The 17,045-nt window shown below is 40.2% G+C and overlaps 1 protein-coding gene across 1 annotated transcript; it reads left to right on the top strand.

The window, feature by feature from the left end:
- Nucleotides 1–599: 599 nt before the first annotated feature.
- Nucleotides 600–6,785, top strand: LOC308090963 (uncharacterized protein; the record flags this gene model as incomplete). The annotated part of the gene is made up of 5 exons (XM_080436235.1): nucleotides 600–714; nucleotides 1,323–1,532; nucleotides 2,119–2,223; nucleotides 2,948–3,076; nucleotides 6,466–6,785. 5 exons carry the CDS (start codon nucleotides 600–602, stop codon nucleotides 6,783–6,785), a joined length of 879 nt encoding a protein of 292 aa, XP_080292361.1.
- Nucleotides 6,786–17,045: the final 10,260 nt, after the last annotated feature.

Here is a 17,045-nt window from a genome sequence, read left to right as displayed (position 1 = left end):
TCAGTACTTTTACTTTTGGTACTTTAAGTACATTTTGATGCCAATACTTTTAATAAAGTCAATTTAGAATTCTGGACTTTTACTTGTAACAGAGTATTTATATATTGCAGTATAGATACATACTTTTACTTAAGTAAGGAATTTGAGTACTTTTTCCACCACTGCAGTAGAACAAATTTGACCCCATTTTTGTGCCGAAACTGGGTTCAGTGACATTAGTGCCGAGCTCCTTCTAGTGTTGTGCCTGTATGTGAACTATTTTATGCTATTAAAGTCTGACAGGTACATGATAACATCATGTTACCGCAAGGGATCCAGACAGAAATGTATCGTTTTAATCCTTAATCCCCTAAAATCCCCTAATCCCTAGTCTAATGGAAGCATGATGCAAAATATCGTCCCCCCTAAAAAAAAAACTAACACTAAATCCTTGTGCTATTTTCCCCTCTCAAAAAAAAACATGTGTCCCTCCCCCTGAACTAACCAATGAATGTGAAGGTACAGGGATAATAAAAAGAACACATATTGTACCAGGGAAACTAAATAAATTGAGTCACATTCGTTCCTGTTAGAACATTCTGTGTCGACTGAGTTCCAGGATGAAGGGTCGTGGAGCGCTGCTGGTCTTTATACTGCTGTGTGTGTGTGAGCCTGGCGTTCGGGGAGACAGCGAACTGGGAGACAACGACGAGAGACAGACCAACGATGAACCAGGTATACCAGTGGTGTAAGGTTACTAAATACATTTACTCAAGTACTGTACTTAAGTACAAGGTTGAGTTACTTTTTTTACTTTATTATTTCCAGTTTGCAATACTTTTTACTTCTACTCCACTACATCTCAGAGGCAAATTTTTTACTTTTTACTCCACGACAATTATTTGAAAACTTGACTGACTAGTTACTTTGTAGATATAAATTACTATATATTATAAAACATACATTAACCACTTCAGCCCTATTTTATACATAGGCTATTTGAAAATAGCAGATCTACAAGATCACAACGCGTTGCATCGTGACACGTTGTGCGCTTGTAGATCTGCTGTTTTCAAACATTACTACTCTTATTATTATATATTTTTTTAAATATATATATAATTTTCGAAAGATTTGTATACATTTTTGAAAACTTGACATGGGACAATCTGCATGTTGAGTACTTTTACTTTTGGTAACTTAAGTATATTTTGATGCCAGTACTTGTGTACCTTAACTCAAGTCAATTCTGAATACCAGGCTGATCAGAGTATTTCTACATTGAGGTATTGATACTTTTACTCAAGTAAAAACAAAATGTGTGTATACTTCCTCCACATAAGGTGGAACCCCATCTCTGCCTGACGTGTGGAGCGAGGTGAAGGGGCTGAGAGACATGGTGTATCAGCTGACCCTCACCGTGGCGGAGCAGAGGGCCAGTCTGACGGGCGTGGAGAGAGAGGCCAACAAGCAGATGGACCTGGTGACCGATCTGAGGGTCGAGCTGAACGTCGCCAAGAACGAGGTGGAAGGAATGGGGAAGGAAAACGCAGGTTAGGACGGCTAAGATGCAGTGGTGGAGGAAGTACTCAGATGTTTTACTTAAGTAAAAGTATTAATACCGCGATGTAGAAATACTCCTACTTTACAAGTAAAAGGCCTGTGTTCCAAATACTACTTGAGAAAAAGTACAAAAGTATTGCTATCAAAATATACTTGAAGTACCAAAAGTAAAAGTACTAGAATGTTTGAAAATAGCCGATCTACAAGCTTACTACGTTTCGCATAGTGAGCTTGTAGATCTGCTATTTTCAAATAGCCTATGTATAAAATAGGGCTGAAGTGGTTAATGTATGTTTTAGAATATCATAATTTATATCTGCAAAGTAACTAACGTTTTCAAATAATTGTAGTGGAGTAAAAGTACAATATTTGTCTCTGAGATGTAGTGGAGTAAAAGTATTGGAAATTGGAAATACTCAAGTAAAGTACACATACCTCAACATTTTACTTAAGTACAGTACTTAAGTAAATGTGTTGGAAAAAAAGGAGCTTCAAGAAGTTGTAAATGTACAGGCTGAAATGTGTTTAAAATATTTCACAGTTTAACATGATATCTCTCTAATTTCTTTTTCTCAGAAATTGCCGTCAAATTGAGCACCAGCGAGAAAACAGTCCAAGTCCTTCAGACCAGACTGAGCACCAGCGAGAGCAGCGTGGAGGTCTTGAAGAAAGGGAGTGGAGGTAATTTGAGCAGGAGGGATGTTCTGTGAATGCAGGTACGAGAGGGACGTGTTGAAAGAGGACTTACTTTAGCGTTAAGTACAAGGGCCATGCGGAGCTGCAAAGCCCCTGTTTATTACTTCAGCTGGCTTTGACAATGGATACTGTTTTTATAGTGTCATTTACTGTATATTTGATCCATATCCATCGCCATGAGAAATGTTAAAAACTGCTTGAATATGTATGATTTTCTTAAAGGGCCACTTCACCCATTTTCAACCATATCCTCATATATTTGGTCGTCATAAATGCTCCTTATCAGATGGCTCTAACTCTGTCTCAGAGGAGGGCTCCGGACAGTTCAGAAACCGGTCTACCAATTACAACCTTGCTAAGCTGAAACCAAGCTGACAGTCAGTAAGACCGAAGTGGAGGAAAATGGAGGATAGATAGATAGATAGATAGATAGATAGGACGGACAGAAGGATGGATAGATATATGCTGCCGCTGCTCACTGCTCCTAGTTGTTATAGGTAAATGCCCATGATGAGTGCTCATAAATCAGGCAGGACTAGTGAGGCGAGTCCGTCTCTGGAATGGGCGTGAACACTTTGTGTCGTTGAAGCTGATAGTTAGATGTAAACTATATACTGCTACACTGCAACACAACAGATGTCATAATACAGACTAATTGATGCTTTTAAAATGTCATAAACGTTGTGATCGTGCTTCTTGTGACTGACAGACAGACCGAAGGTGGCCTTCTCTGCTGGTTTGAGTGACGATGGACAAGTTGGACCGTTTAAATCCAGAAGCACTCTGGTGTATAAAAGGGTGATCACCAACATCGGCAACGCATACAATCCCTCTACAGGTAGGATGGGGACTCTGGGGATTAGGATTGATTTTCTCTTAGTCATAGTCTTTTGAATGAAATGCCATTTAGTTTTAGTCATATTTTAGTCATCTGAAATGCTTTAGTCGACTAAATAATAATAATAATAATAGCTTGAATTGATATAGTTTCTTTCATAAACCCAAGGACGCTTTACATCAAAACAATGAACAACTAACAGACAAATGAACAAACAAACAACAAACAACAAACAACTATATGCCATAAGCCTGAGAGAACAGGTGTCTTTTCAAGGCAGCTTTAAAAGAGTCCAGTGTTGGAGATATTGGGATGGAGTTCCACAGGGTGGGGGGGGGCTGCCACACTGAAGGCTCTGTCCCCGAAGGTTCGCATTTCACAACATTTTTGGCAGCTAAATCTACAGTTGATTTAGTCGACTAAAATGTGTTTTGGCGGTGCCTTGATGGCGTCGTAGTGTATGATTTTACACTTGGTTGCATGCTGAAAAAAGACGATCTACAAGCTCACGACTTGTTGTGAACTTGTAGATCGGCTATTTTCAGAGCAACCGAGCGCAACCAAACATAGAATGACTTGTCTTTTACTTTTCTACTGGATCTCTTCTCCACTAGTCTTAGTTTTTGTCATCACAGCTTAGTTTTTATTTGGTTTTCGTCAGTGAAAAAAGTCTAGACGAGCAGTGGGTTCCGGCAGGAGACACAACGAGTCTCCTTTGTGTCTCCTACCGGAACCATGGGGTGAGTAATCGATAGAAAATACTTTATGTTTTGGGTGAACTACCCCTTTAAGTGGTTAACAACCTGTATTATAGTATATGTATATGAGCTGTTGGAACTCATAAGATGTGGGTCATTGATTGATTCCCCCCCAAAATAAGGACAAACGTGTGTCCCTTGATCAGTTCATTAGGGTCTTTTTCTTTACAGATAAGGTACAATAGGCTCTGTGCACAGCAGCCATATAGGAAAGAGATAAACGTCTTACTTCCTTCACAGGGTGTTACCAATGATACTAATGAAGGCTCTGTTCCATTCTGGTCAAACAGAGTCAGGGTGTTGACTCACTGGAAACACTCTGCTACACCAGTGGGTCTCAAAGTGTGGTCCAGGGACCCCTCATGGTGCCTTGAGGGGGTTTCAAATGGACCCCTTGCGGGCATTTGGTTCCATTTGTACACTCTTAGAGTTATGGGGGTCCTTGAACCACTGTGCAAACTGAACCGTTTGAGAGCCACTGTGCTACACTAAATGGAACAGAGCCTTCATTAGTATCATTGGTAACACCTGTGAAGGAAGTACAGCAGGGGCCCAATTTATTTCCAAAATGGCTGCTGTGCATAGAGCCTGATTTGGAACCCTGGTTGGGATTTAAAGGCTCTTTTCCACAATGAAGGGTAAAACCCAGAACCTTCAAGAACCTGAAACTTTCCGTGATGAACAGAACCACCCCTGAAGGGAGAGGTACATAAAGAAAAAAACATAAAGAAGCATTATAGCATATCATCTACAAGCTTGTAGATCTGCTATTCTACCTATTTTAGAAACATTTTACAGTATGAGCTCTGAGTAGCACCTCCTGAGCAGGGCCCACATTATGAGGTCATGAGAACCTGATCTGAAACCCAGCCGTAGAGAAATGGAAAGTAGTCAGTAAGTAAGTCAATGTTATTTATAAAGGCAAGCACCTTTTCAAAACAATGTTACAAGGTGCTGTACAATGGACAACAATATAAGGCACATAAGAGCAATGACACAACAAGAAGGAAAGCAAAACATTGACAGTGGGTCAGGTAAAAGATTTAAAAGACAAAATGCTTACGAAACAAATCCAGAAACCTGTGAAATATGTTTCATGGCCAGGCATGGTTCACTTAGTTATCGCAGTCGAATAGAGCCTTAGGCTGTGTCATATTAACTTATATATCTATCAGACATTAAAACAAATAGTAAATTAACGTATTCACTGCCAGCATAAATACATAAATAAATCTTCTACTACCAGCGATTTTTCGACTTTCTTACCTTTTCAAATAGTCACAGAATATTTATCTCCAGTATGATCGATCCCCTGATCGTTGCTAATCACTGAGGGTTTCACTGTGCTTACGCAAAAAATTAATTTAAAAAAAGAGCCGTTCGCTTGTTATAGGCAGTTGAAAGTAGCACGTCTCGTCAAAAATACATAGTAAAACACAGGAGGCAAGATACAGGCCATTTCCCAAATATGTTAACCAGGGAGTGAATGGAGCAGTACATCTTGGGATCACGTGATCTCCTGGTTCTGTGTTTATCTGGGGATGAAATGGTCACTCAAGTGTTAGCGAAGAGCGCCATCTAGTGGAAACATCAAAAAACACAAAACGTCGTAAACGTCGCCCTTGGCAGTCTGGGCCTTTGGAAAAGAAAAGTCGTCAAAATGTTCCTTGGCAGTGAATGAGTTAAAATAACATACAGCAATATGTTTCACAATGAAATCAATTGGCAAGATGGAATTAGAGAACTGGTATTTATAACATTGTTGATGTCCTCACAAGTATAATATCGTCACCTTGCTAAACTAATGGCCTATGTCATTTTTTAAAGTTTTTTTTCAGGAAAAATAAAAAAAAACTGATCCAAAACAAAACTATATGATATTTCGTAATCATTTCACCCAAAATGTTTATAACAAATTATGACTATTAAAATAAAAATAACACTGTCTGTCAGTTATGTAACATAAGAGATTTAAATAGGTTTAAATAGGATTAAAGCTGACTTAGGCCAAAAAACATTGTAAAAAAAATTTGCCTAAACCAGTAAATAATTTGGCCTAAGTCACATGGAAAAATGGCCTATTTTGGCTTAAGTCACACTAGGGAGTTAGGCCATTATACTAAAAGGGGAGGGAACAGCATGATCCTTTTCAATTAGGAGATGGGCGATTTTACCAGAGGTGGCCAGTGTCATGAGGAACTGACTTAGCAAAAATATAATTTTCCTCAAGAAATTACTTAGGCCATTAGTTTAGCAAGGTGACGATATGGCAAAACAAACGTGTGTGCGTGTGTGCGTATATTCTCCCAGGTATCTTCACAGCTCCAGTGAAAGTTTGCACTTTATGAATTTGCACAGCTATATTTTGCACAGTATAGAAAAACAAGCCCAGGCATGATTTAATCGTTGAAGGCACTTTTACAGAACATTTTGTTGTCATGTCCTGTCCAGCTGAACTGGAGGCTACTCGCCATGATGAGTTTTTTTTTTTTTACCAGAGGTGGCCAGTGTCATGAGGAACTGACTTAGCAAAAATATAATTTTCCTCAAGAAATTACTTAGGCCATTAGTTTAGCAAGGTGACGATATGGCAAAACAAACGTGTGTGCGTGTGTGCGTATATTCTCCCAGGTATCTTCACAGCTCCAGTGAAAGGAGTCTACCACTTCACATTCACCGCGGCACAGAAGGCGACGGCGAGCGAACCGGAGGCTGTGAGCATCAACATGTACAAAAACGACCAGCTGCTCATCAACAACTACGCGTACAATCGTCACGATGGGATTAAGAGCTGGTACGTGTACATATCCAACGGAATGATCCTAGAGCTGGAGGCAGGGGACACGGTAGACATGCGTTTGCCCCCTAGTGGCAGGTGGGACAAGTACAAGCTGGCCGATGACACAAACAACCACAACGTGTTCAGCGGCTATCTGCTTTATGCTATGTAACATGGTGTTTACAGTGGAGGGAGAGAAAAAAAGTGAATAAAATGAATCAACTAAATTAACTATAACAAGTCTCTCTCTCTCTCTCTCTCTCTCTCTCTCTCTCTCTCTCTCTCTCTCTCTGTGTGTGTATGTATATGTATATACGTACATATATATATATATATATATATGCACGCATGCATGCACACACACACACACACACACACACACACACACACACACACACACACACACACACACACACACACACACACACACACACACACACACACACACACACACACACACACACACACACAGTATACTGTATAGGCTACTGGTATTTATGTTATGTTTAAATGTTTATATAATCATGTATCATCTTGTGGACTGGTTGGTTGTTAGACGTCAGAGAGCTCTAGTAGAGCAACTAAACAAGCTTCCACCAATGAGCAGTGAGTCTGTCGCTAAGAATAATAATGCTTACTATTCATACTGTCAATAACAGAGAGAGGTCATCTGTTACCTAATAAATTCAACCCTCATTTATTGAATCATGTTTGGACAGCATGTTTGCACTTTATGAATTTGCACAGCTATATTTTGCACAGTATAGAAAAACAAGCCCAGGCATGATTTAATCGTTGAAGGCACTTTTACAGAACATTTTGTTGTCATGTCCTGTCCAGCTGAACTGGAGGCTACTCGCCATGATGAGTTCCACCTGTGGAGATGGGGCAAAGACATGTAGGGTGTTATCATGATGGAGATGGGGCAAAGACATGTAGGGTGTTATCATGATGGGAAGTGTAATATATCTTAGTGCAATAAAGTGTTGCTGTCAGGCAGAAACCAGCTAACTCCATTTTGACGCTTTTGCATTTTTTCCCCCCATAAATCAGTGCTATTGAACACCCTTGTGTGTTGGTAAAAACAATATCGAACCAATGAAAAGTATTAAAAAGCGCTTCTGACAAAACCAGCTAACTCCATTGGATCCTCAAACTTTCTGCTAAATCCATCGATATAGAAACCTAGACACCTCATTGGCCGCTGCAGTTCATTGGAGCGACCTGTTTCGTATGGTGGCCGCCATATTTCCGGGGGGAACGGGCACTGGCCAATCACAGCGTGTAGACTACTGGCCAATCACAGCGCGTCTTTTCCAGGACTTGTCAGAATCTAGGTTGTCCCGCCCCCACCTGCCTCTGATTGGCCTACTGAACGCCCCCTTCTGTGACGCACGCGGAAATTTCCAGCTGCACTTCAGAGCCAGAGGAGGCGTCTACCTTTATATGTCTATGGCTAAAACCATAGACATATAAAGGTAGACGCCTCATTCGGCTCTGAAGCGTCTGTATCTCGGGCGCGCTTCCTGCTTCTGCAGGGCTGCCGTGTGCGTCACACACGCGGAAGTTCGGTAGGCCAATCAGAGGCAGGTGGGGGCGGGTCATTTTGTAACCCAGCTTTTAACCCTTTAAGAGGCAGCAGCTGTGCGCAGCATCTAGTTAGTTGGAACTTGGCAAACTCCACACTCTATTTGTGAAATTCAAATAAGACATGGTCGCTTCGTGTGGAAAATGATTAGCCCGTATACAAGCGTCACGTGAACCATGGCTAGAAAATGATATGCTTCTGGTATTATTTTATCTTTATTGCCATTATGATATTCTGCTCTGTGACTTTGGAATGATATTCTTTTGGCTGTCTTGGAGTATTTGTGTTATATGTTATACTTTCAGTGCCATTAAAATATGGAACACAGACTTTTCATTTATAGTTGCTGTTTTTGGAAGAGAATATTCTCAAATGAACAATTATTTCAGTCTTTCAAAGTTGATAGCTCTGTTCTGACCTGAATAGCTAACATGAAGGATGTTAGATAAAGGCAATTCTGCAATGTGGCCAGCATATTTCATGTAGTCTGTCAGTGAATGGAGACAAAAATATTTTGTGACTATTACTGTTACTTGAAAGTATTTTGGTATGAAAATATGCAATTTAGATGTAACCAAATATAGGCCTACGCCTACTGGATCCATAACTCCATGTCTCGCATTTGTGACAAACTTTACCGCTTGAAAATAGGTTGAAAATTCAGGGAGTTGTGATGATTTTAATTGTGGAGAGACCGTCTGCTTCAATGGACGTAAATGCATTAGAACAGTGGTTTTCAACCTTTTTCATATCAAGGTGACAAGGTCCATTATTTATTCAGCATTTGAGTCACGGACCACCGTTTGATAAGCTTTAGCCTCTCACACCCAAAACTTAGAATGTTATCATTCGATTAGATGTTGTCAAAATAACAATTATGTACGTTCTCTAATTGTGTACTTGTTTAGTAAGTAATGTAGATGTTTAACAATTTGACTCTTCTTGACAGTGTGAAATGTTATACTCAAGATTTAAAGATCTATATAAGGGTCCATTTGGTTATCAACTCTCCATCATTTAGCTGGGTACCACCTGGAACCCCCTCAAGGACCACTGGTGGTTCCCGGACCACTGGTTGAGAACCATTGCATGACAAGTCCCGGAAAAGACGCACTGTGATTGGCCAGTAGTCAACGCGCTGTGAGCGCTGTGATTGGCCAGTAGTCACTTTGAGTGGCAGGTGCAGCCGTGCAGGGCGGAAGAGCCGTGTGTATTGCGATACAAGTCGCCCCAATGAACTGCAGAGGCCAATGAGGTATCTAGGTTTCTAATATCTATGGCTAAAACAGCTAACTCCACCAAAGGGTGGAGTTAGCCGGTGCTTTTCTTCATAGTGTTGGGCTCCCAGCTGGCCCAAATCAGGTTGATTGAGCAGCCAGGAAAAATATCCTGTTTCACAGGGTATCATATAAAAATATAAAAATATTTTTTAAATAGCTGATCTACAAGCTCACAATGCATTGCACTGCGAAGTGTTGTGAGCTCGTAGATCTGCTATTTTCAAATAGCCTAAGTTTAAATAGGGCTAAAGTGGTTAATGTGTGTTTTGTAATAATAATTAAAATCTACAAAGTAACTAACTAATTATTTCAAATAATTGTGGTGGAGTAGAAGTAAAAGTATTGGAAATTGGAAATGTTTGTAAAGTAAAAAATACTTTACCAAAAATTGTACTCAAGTACAGTATTTGAGTACATGTACTTAGTTACTTTTCACCACTGTATTTTAGTGATTGAGTGATTAAAATCCCTCTGTGACTTGTAATGGACAGACTGAAAACTGCTGTTCAAAGGCGCCATCTACTGTCTATCAGCAGACACTACATGATGTTGACCTGCTTGAGGATATAAAGGATTTACATCCACCAAATGGACCCTTATGGGTCTGTAACTCTGAGTGTACAAATGGAACCAAATGGACCCTTATGGGTCTGTAACTCTGAGTGTACAAATGGAACCAAATGGACCCTTATGGGTCTGTAACTCTGAGTGTACAAATGGAACCAAATGGACCCTTATGGGTCTGTAACTCTGAGTGTACAAATGGAACCAAATGGACCCTTATGGGTCTGTAACTCTGAGTGTACAAATGCAAAATACACTTGTAAACTCTCAGAGTTAAATTAACATTGCTTTTACAATATAAATTGGGGTCCCAGAGATAGAAATGCCATTAAATGGGGGTCCATAGCCTAATAATGCCAAACTGGGGGCCCTTGAAATTAAAATGGTTGAGAATCACTGCTAGAGCCGTAGAGATCTTCTCTTATGGGGGTCCCTGGCATGTATTTTTAAAAGGGGGTCCGCGCGCTGATAAGAGTGCATTTGGGGGTCCTTTTGGGGGTGCTCTAAATGACCGGGTGACGCTGTGATGACACGTCAATGTTGTCAGTTAAAAGTGTTGATTTATAGGGGCACGGTGGCGCAGTCGGTAGCGCTGTCGCCTCACAGCTAGAAGGTCCTGGGTTCGATTCCCGCCGGGGACGCTGTGGGCACTGGGGGCGTGTCTTCTCCTCCGCGTCATCAGCGCCCATACCCTAGGTGGGGTTGGCGAAAGGGCCCACTCTGTGTGGAGTTTGCATGTTCTCCCCGTGTCTCCTAGCGGGTGGGGATGAGCCGTACCGTAGTGCATTCTGTGAGGCCAGCGATTGGCTGAGGTTTCTCCAGTCAATGTGGGAGGGATCAGATTAGCATTAGGGTGTGTCCCTGTTTGGACCATTTGCATGTCATTTACACATGACATGGTCAAAAGGTGCTGGGTTCGATCCCGGGCTTGTGCAAGCTTTGCTTTAAACATTACACCAAGCAGTACATGTTGTAATTACAAACATCTTAATAGTTTGTTGTACTGTAGACCGACATGGTCTACAGTACATGGTCTGTAGACCATGTACTGTACGACATGGTCCGATCTACAATCTACACTGTATGACATAATGCTCATACCCCATTCATTAACACAGAGATGTTATTAGACACAAAGCTATCCATGTCAACACGTCTTAATGTTCTAGGAGTCTCAACAGTTATAAGTGACTGCCGTTTAATCTAGCTGAAGAGGCAATTCATTGACCACAGTTTTGCACAACCTTAACATCCCAGATCGATAGAAATATTAATCCACTGTGCTGACTAATACACCATGACATAGGAGTACAAAAACGTTGCATAGTGAATAAGAACGTAATCACATTGTGGTTGCACTGTAATGCAACCACGTGCTATAAAGATGTAATCACAGGGCTATCTGCTTGATGTACTATGATTAAAAGTGCATTCAGGTATTATGAATCTATGAATTGAGTGCTAACTTTGTATGTAAACATACAACAGGACAAAGGTGAAACAGTAAGCACAGCGCTGCAGGGACTCGAACCCTGTTCCCAGCAGAAACCAGGAGTACCTACTACTGTACCAGTGCTTTTTTGCCATGTTCACACCATGCCCTTACTTGCATGAAAATGTATGAAAAGATATGAATAACCTGGCTTTACCAACACAGCTTTCCTTTAGTGTTTACTGATTGACCTGTAATCACACTATACAATAGCACAGTGATTCTCAGATTTGATATAGTATAAAAATCAGCTAGCCACTATAAACCCTATATACATCATCTATTTGAAAATAGCCGATCTACAAGCTCACAACCCCTCACAGGTGGTTAAATGTCTGAAAATACCCATAAACATGAATGCAATATATCAATAGAAAAAAATCATGTGTAAACAAAAAAACATGAATTAAGGAAACACTGATGATAGTGAAAAAGTTAAATCTGAAAGACCCGTTTTGTTTAATGACTATAGAGATACTGGCCCTCATTTATCAACGCGGCGCAGACCAAATAATGGGCGTACGGCGAGATCACCGCAACTTTCGGCATTTATCAATATAACCTGACGATGGCTTCATCCTACCGTACGCTGAGATCTCACGTCTGGTCGATAGCAGTTGTTGCCGTTGGCTGCGCCCGTTTATTCCATTCTAGACCTGCGGAGAAGCATTGTCTGACTGTCTGACAGGCATCTGGACACATAATCCACTCCTAAATGTATATCTACACTAATAAATTATCCCTGTGAAAATATAACATTTTATAAAGTAATTTAAACAAACTGCTTTAACAGTCATTCGGTTAAGCTTGCAGATCTGGCTGCATTGGCTATTTGAAAATAGCAGATCTACAAGCTCACAACAGGTCCCATCCCGATGCGTTGTGAGCTTGTAGATCTGCTATTTTCAAAATATACGAGCGCTTCTGCGAGAACATTTTCGGGAGCCCCGACCATCTTTTCATGGACAGTGAGGTCTACAAACTTACTGTAGCTTGTCCTATGTTATGGAGTTATGTCATAGAGAGTTACACAACCTGGTTGGGTTATGGATATCAACCCGACGATCGAATCTCTTATTAACGTGGCAGCACGGGATCACTGCCGCCCGTCCGAGTCTCACGGGGAATATCCTACATGACTGCTTGTGCACTGCTCGGTATGGGTTAAATAAATTAATATACAAACCCCATTCATGGCGATGTGATTGGTATCATTATGTAATTCATGTAGGCTACAAGCCTACGTGACAAAGATAGTACCGTTACGGATTACATGAAAGACACAGTTGGGCGTGTGTGTGTATGTGTGTGTGAGACAGAGAGAGGCGTGTGCGTGTGCATGTGCGTGTGTGACTTGACAGGCAGCGAGGCGAGGCGAGCCGGCGAAACTCTTTTGGCTTCCCATGCTTTATTTGGTCGTATTCTGGTTCTCCATGTCGTAAAATCAGGGCGTTTCGAGAATATTTAAGGGCGTGTTATTTAAATGGCGCTCGGTTTCAGCCGTGACATTTATCAAGGCTCCGACCCAATGTACGCTAGGATTGGCTGTGTAGGATTCGTTGATAAATGTGACTTCGACGTTGGTGTACGGCCGAATATATGGAAAAATATAAGCCGGTTTATACGCTCCGTTGATAAATAAGGGCCACTGTGTACCGATTTACGTGACGTTTGGACAGAATCTGTAGGAGTACTGTCAAAAATGGGTTTTTCAAAAAGCGGCCTCCTGGTGGCGCTATTACAGGCCCATGTGAAAGATTTGGGGCAGAGGTTCTGAATTGGCATCCAGGGAGTGTGTGTGCATAGTTTCGCTGCGATCATGCCAACGGTCCTGGAGATTAGCTGGTCAGACAGGGTGCAAAACATACTCTCTCGCCATGCCTTTCGGCCTGGCAGAGACAATAATATGAACGCATAGTATCCCCTATCACAGTGGTTCTCAAACCTTTTCATTTCAAGGACCCCTATTTGAGCATTTTCTACCTCTGGGACAGCAATCTATACTTTAAAATAATTTTAAATTGTATACATTTACTCTAAGAGTGTATAAATGGAACCAAATGGACCTGTGAGGGTCCATTTGTACACCCTCTGTTTGAGAACCACTGCCCTATCATGTACACTAAACAAGAGCATAGGAGCCTAGACATAAATAAATATCTCAGATACAGTAATTTGGTTAGAATCAACATATCTGCAATGCATATTGTCTAAAACAGTCAATCACTCATTTGATTTCTCACCATTTCCTCTGCTGTAGCATTTGGCCTATAATCCATGTTACACATTTTAGCCACTTTAAACCTTTCATCACCTGGTTGAAAATAGCCGATCTACAAGCTTGTAGATTGGCTATTTTCAAAAAATCTTAAAATGGCCAAAAATATATTCATTTTGAGTCCTTGACATGAAAAGGTTTGAGAACCACTGCAACAGCACACAGGATGAACATGTATTGAACAGCTTTCTGCCTGTCTCTGTCAGTCCAAAGCCAATAGGCCTGCACATCATTTAATATCTAAAATAATATGAACACACACCAGGGGATATCACATGTTCTCTAAGAGCTGGATTTCGACTGCAGCTTTAGCACCACACTGTCATGTTAAATAACTGTACTGATGAACTGTACTGGGGTCCCCAGAAAAATGTGTTAATATCTATAGCATCAAAATCAGCAAGCTACTATATACAATATACATCAGCTATTTGAAAATAGCCAATCTACAAGCTTGTAGATCGGCTATTTAAAAACATTAATGAAGTGAAAAGTTAATGTGGAATATTTGCATAAATAACTGTCTCAAATATGAACACACAGTATCCCCTGTCACAGTGGTTCTCAAACCTTTTAATTTCAAGGACCCCCAGTTTGATATGCATTAGACCACGGACCCCCATTTGATTTTTATCTCTGGGACCACAATCTATACTATAAAATCCTAACTCTGAGAGTGTACAAATGGAACCAAATGTGTTAACTGGACAGCGTGACAACTAATTGAGTGATAACATTTCATGTAAACATACAGGACAAAGGTGAGACAGTCAGCAGGGTACAGCACTGCAGGGACTTGCACCCTGAAACCAACATAAGCTAGAAGTACTAACTACCAGTGCTTGTTTGCTTTGTGACACCACCATGTCCCTACTTGCATGTGATACAGAAAATATTATAAAGACCTGTGGTCAGGGGACCCCCAGGGGTTCTTAACTCATTCCCTGCCTAGAACGACTAAAACGACTTCTGTCCTTTAAAGGACAACTTTGGTTTTTTACAACCAAGGTTTATGTTTTAGCTTGTAATTAAAGTAAATAAAAGATGAGTGTTAAACCTTTTTTTTTACTGCTTTCTATAGTTTTAGCAATTTTCGCGATCTTTTTTACAGTGGGCGGGGGCATTCTGTCCGGTGGCTAAATATGTATTTTTTTACACAATAACCCGGTGTTTTCTTTATTATTATTTACAGTAACTCTTCTAGCCCCCAATAACTCACATCTGGCCATCCAAGACCACAGGACCTTTTTTATTGTGTGAAAAAAGGCATATTTAGCCACCGGACAGAATGCCCCCGCCCACTGTAAAAAATATCGCGAAAATTGCTAAAACTATAGAAAGCAGTAAATGAAAAGAAAAAAACACTCATCTTTTTTTTACTTTAATTACAAGCTAAAATATAAACCGTGGTCGTAAAAAAAACAAAGTTGTCCTTTAAGCCCTGTCTGCCAAGAACGACTAAAACGACTTTTAATAAAAAAAATCACACCCTGTGTGAAGTGGGCGGTGTCTTGCTAGCTAATCACAATACTGAATGGAGTCAACCAATCATGTACAAAAGATAAATACATTTATTGAAACACTCTTTATGATGGACGAAACCATAACTCGAAAAAAAACAAGTTTTGGTTTTTTTCGAGTTATGGTTGCTTATATAGGGCTATGCACATGTGTCATGTGACACTGGCCAATCACAGTCCTGAATAGACTGTGATTGGCCAATCACAGCGCAGGATAATTCTACAAATTTCCTGGGCCCAGATCTCAGCGCAGGAAAATGTACATTTTTCCAAATCTCACTTATAGGGGCGGTTTCACCGCCCAAAAATAAAATAAAAAAAAATCTTTTTTATTTATTTTTTTATTTTTTAACCCAAAGACCAAGGAGATATGATTTTTTGAAGATGTAGACTCCCATCCACTTCCTTGTTAACTTTAAACTGAAACATTTTGTATCTCGGCTCCTGAGTACTTTTTTTTTTCAATGAAAAATCTCTGGCAGTGGGCAAACGCAAAAAAAAAAAAGTTCTGGCAGTGAATGAGTTAAGGGGGTTCCAGGGGGTCTCCAGGAAAATGTGTTAATATAACATCAAAATCATCAATAAACCCTATAGTCAAATGCATATTCATTTGGGGGTCCTTCACATGAAAACGTTTGAGAACTACTGTAATAGCACACACATATTGGATGAACATTTTATTCACATAAACAGCTTTGAGTCTCTCTCTGTCCAAAGCCTCAACTCTATTACACTAGTTGGGAGCATAATGAACACACAACATCCACAATCATGTAGACTATACATAAAGGCCTACACATAATTAAATATCTCAAATAATATGAACGCATAGTATGCGCTATCACAGAGACCCCTATTTGAACATTTTCTACCTCTGGGACCGCAATCTATACTATACAATCCTAACTCTTAAGAGTGTATAAATGGAACCATATGGACCCTCATGGGTCCATTTGGTTCCATTTGTACACCCTCTCTTTGAGAACCACTGCCCTATCATATTATTAAAATAACTGTAGGCCTACTGATGAACTGTACTGGGGTCCCCAGATTTTTTTTTACATCAATAAACAGATCAGATACAGTGATTAGAATCAACATCTACAATACATTACATTGTCTGAAACAGTCAATCACTAATTTGATTTCTCCTCATTTAGCATGTGGGTTGTATAATATCATGCATGTTACACTGAGCAGTTTACAAAACCCACACACCCCAGATGGAGGTAAACATGTCTTGACCAACACACCTTGACCCATGACCACAAAACATTAAACTGTCATGTTAAATAACAGTACAAAAACGGAGCTAGAGCTCTTTCCCTCAAACTGCTATATAATAAACAAAGCTAAAAATATTTTAAATAATATGAAATATAAAATCGAGGCTTTAATGTTGGTCAGTGATGTTCTATGAATAATGATATGTGTCTAGCATGGACTGCTTGTTAGCTTTAAGCAGCTCTCAGCCCACATTTAAAATCATATTCAATATAAAATCGGGTCTTCCTTAGGGACTAAGGCGTATAATGATCAATGATTATGTTCCATTAGCACAATTAGAGCCATTAAACATCTGTTTACAAGGCACCTTACCTGTCTTCTTCTGCTGTAGCCATGGTTCACATGACGCTTGTATACAAGCGTCATGGTGCCGAGTCCCCCTGGTCTAAAGTTGTGTTCGATTTTTTCACATTGCCATCTCTC

This window comes from Gymnoscopelus braueri (assembly GCF_963280865.1).
Source record: "Gymnoscopelus braueri genome assembly, chromosome: 8".
NCBI lineage: Eukaryota > Metazoa > Chordata > Actinopteri > Myctophiformes > Myctophidae > Gymnoscopelus > Gymnoscopelus braueri.
The sequence above is the reverse complement of the archived record's forward strand: the minus strand, read 5'-3'. Positions and strand labels throughout refer to the sequence as shown.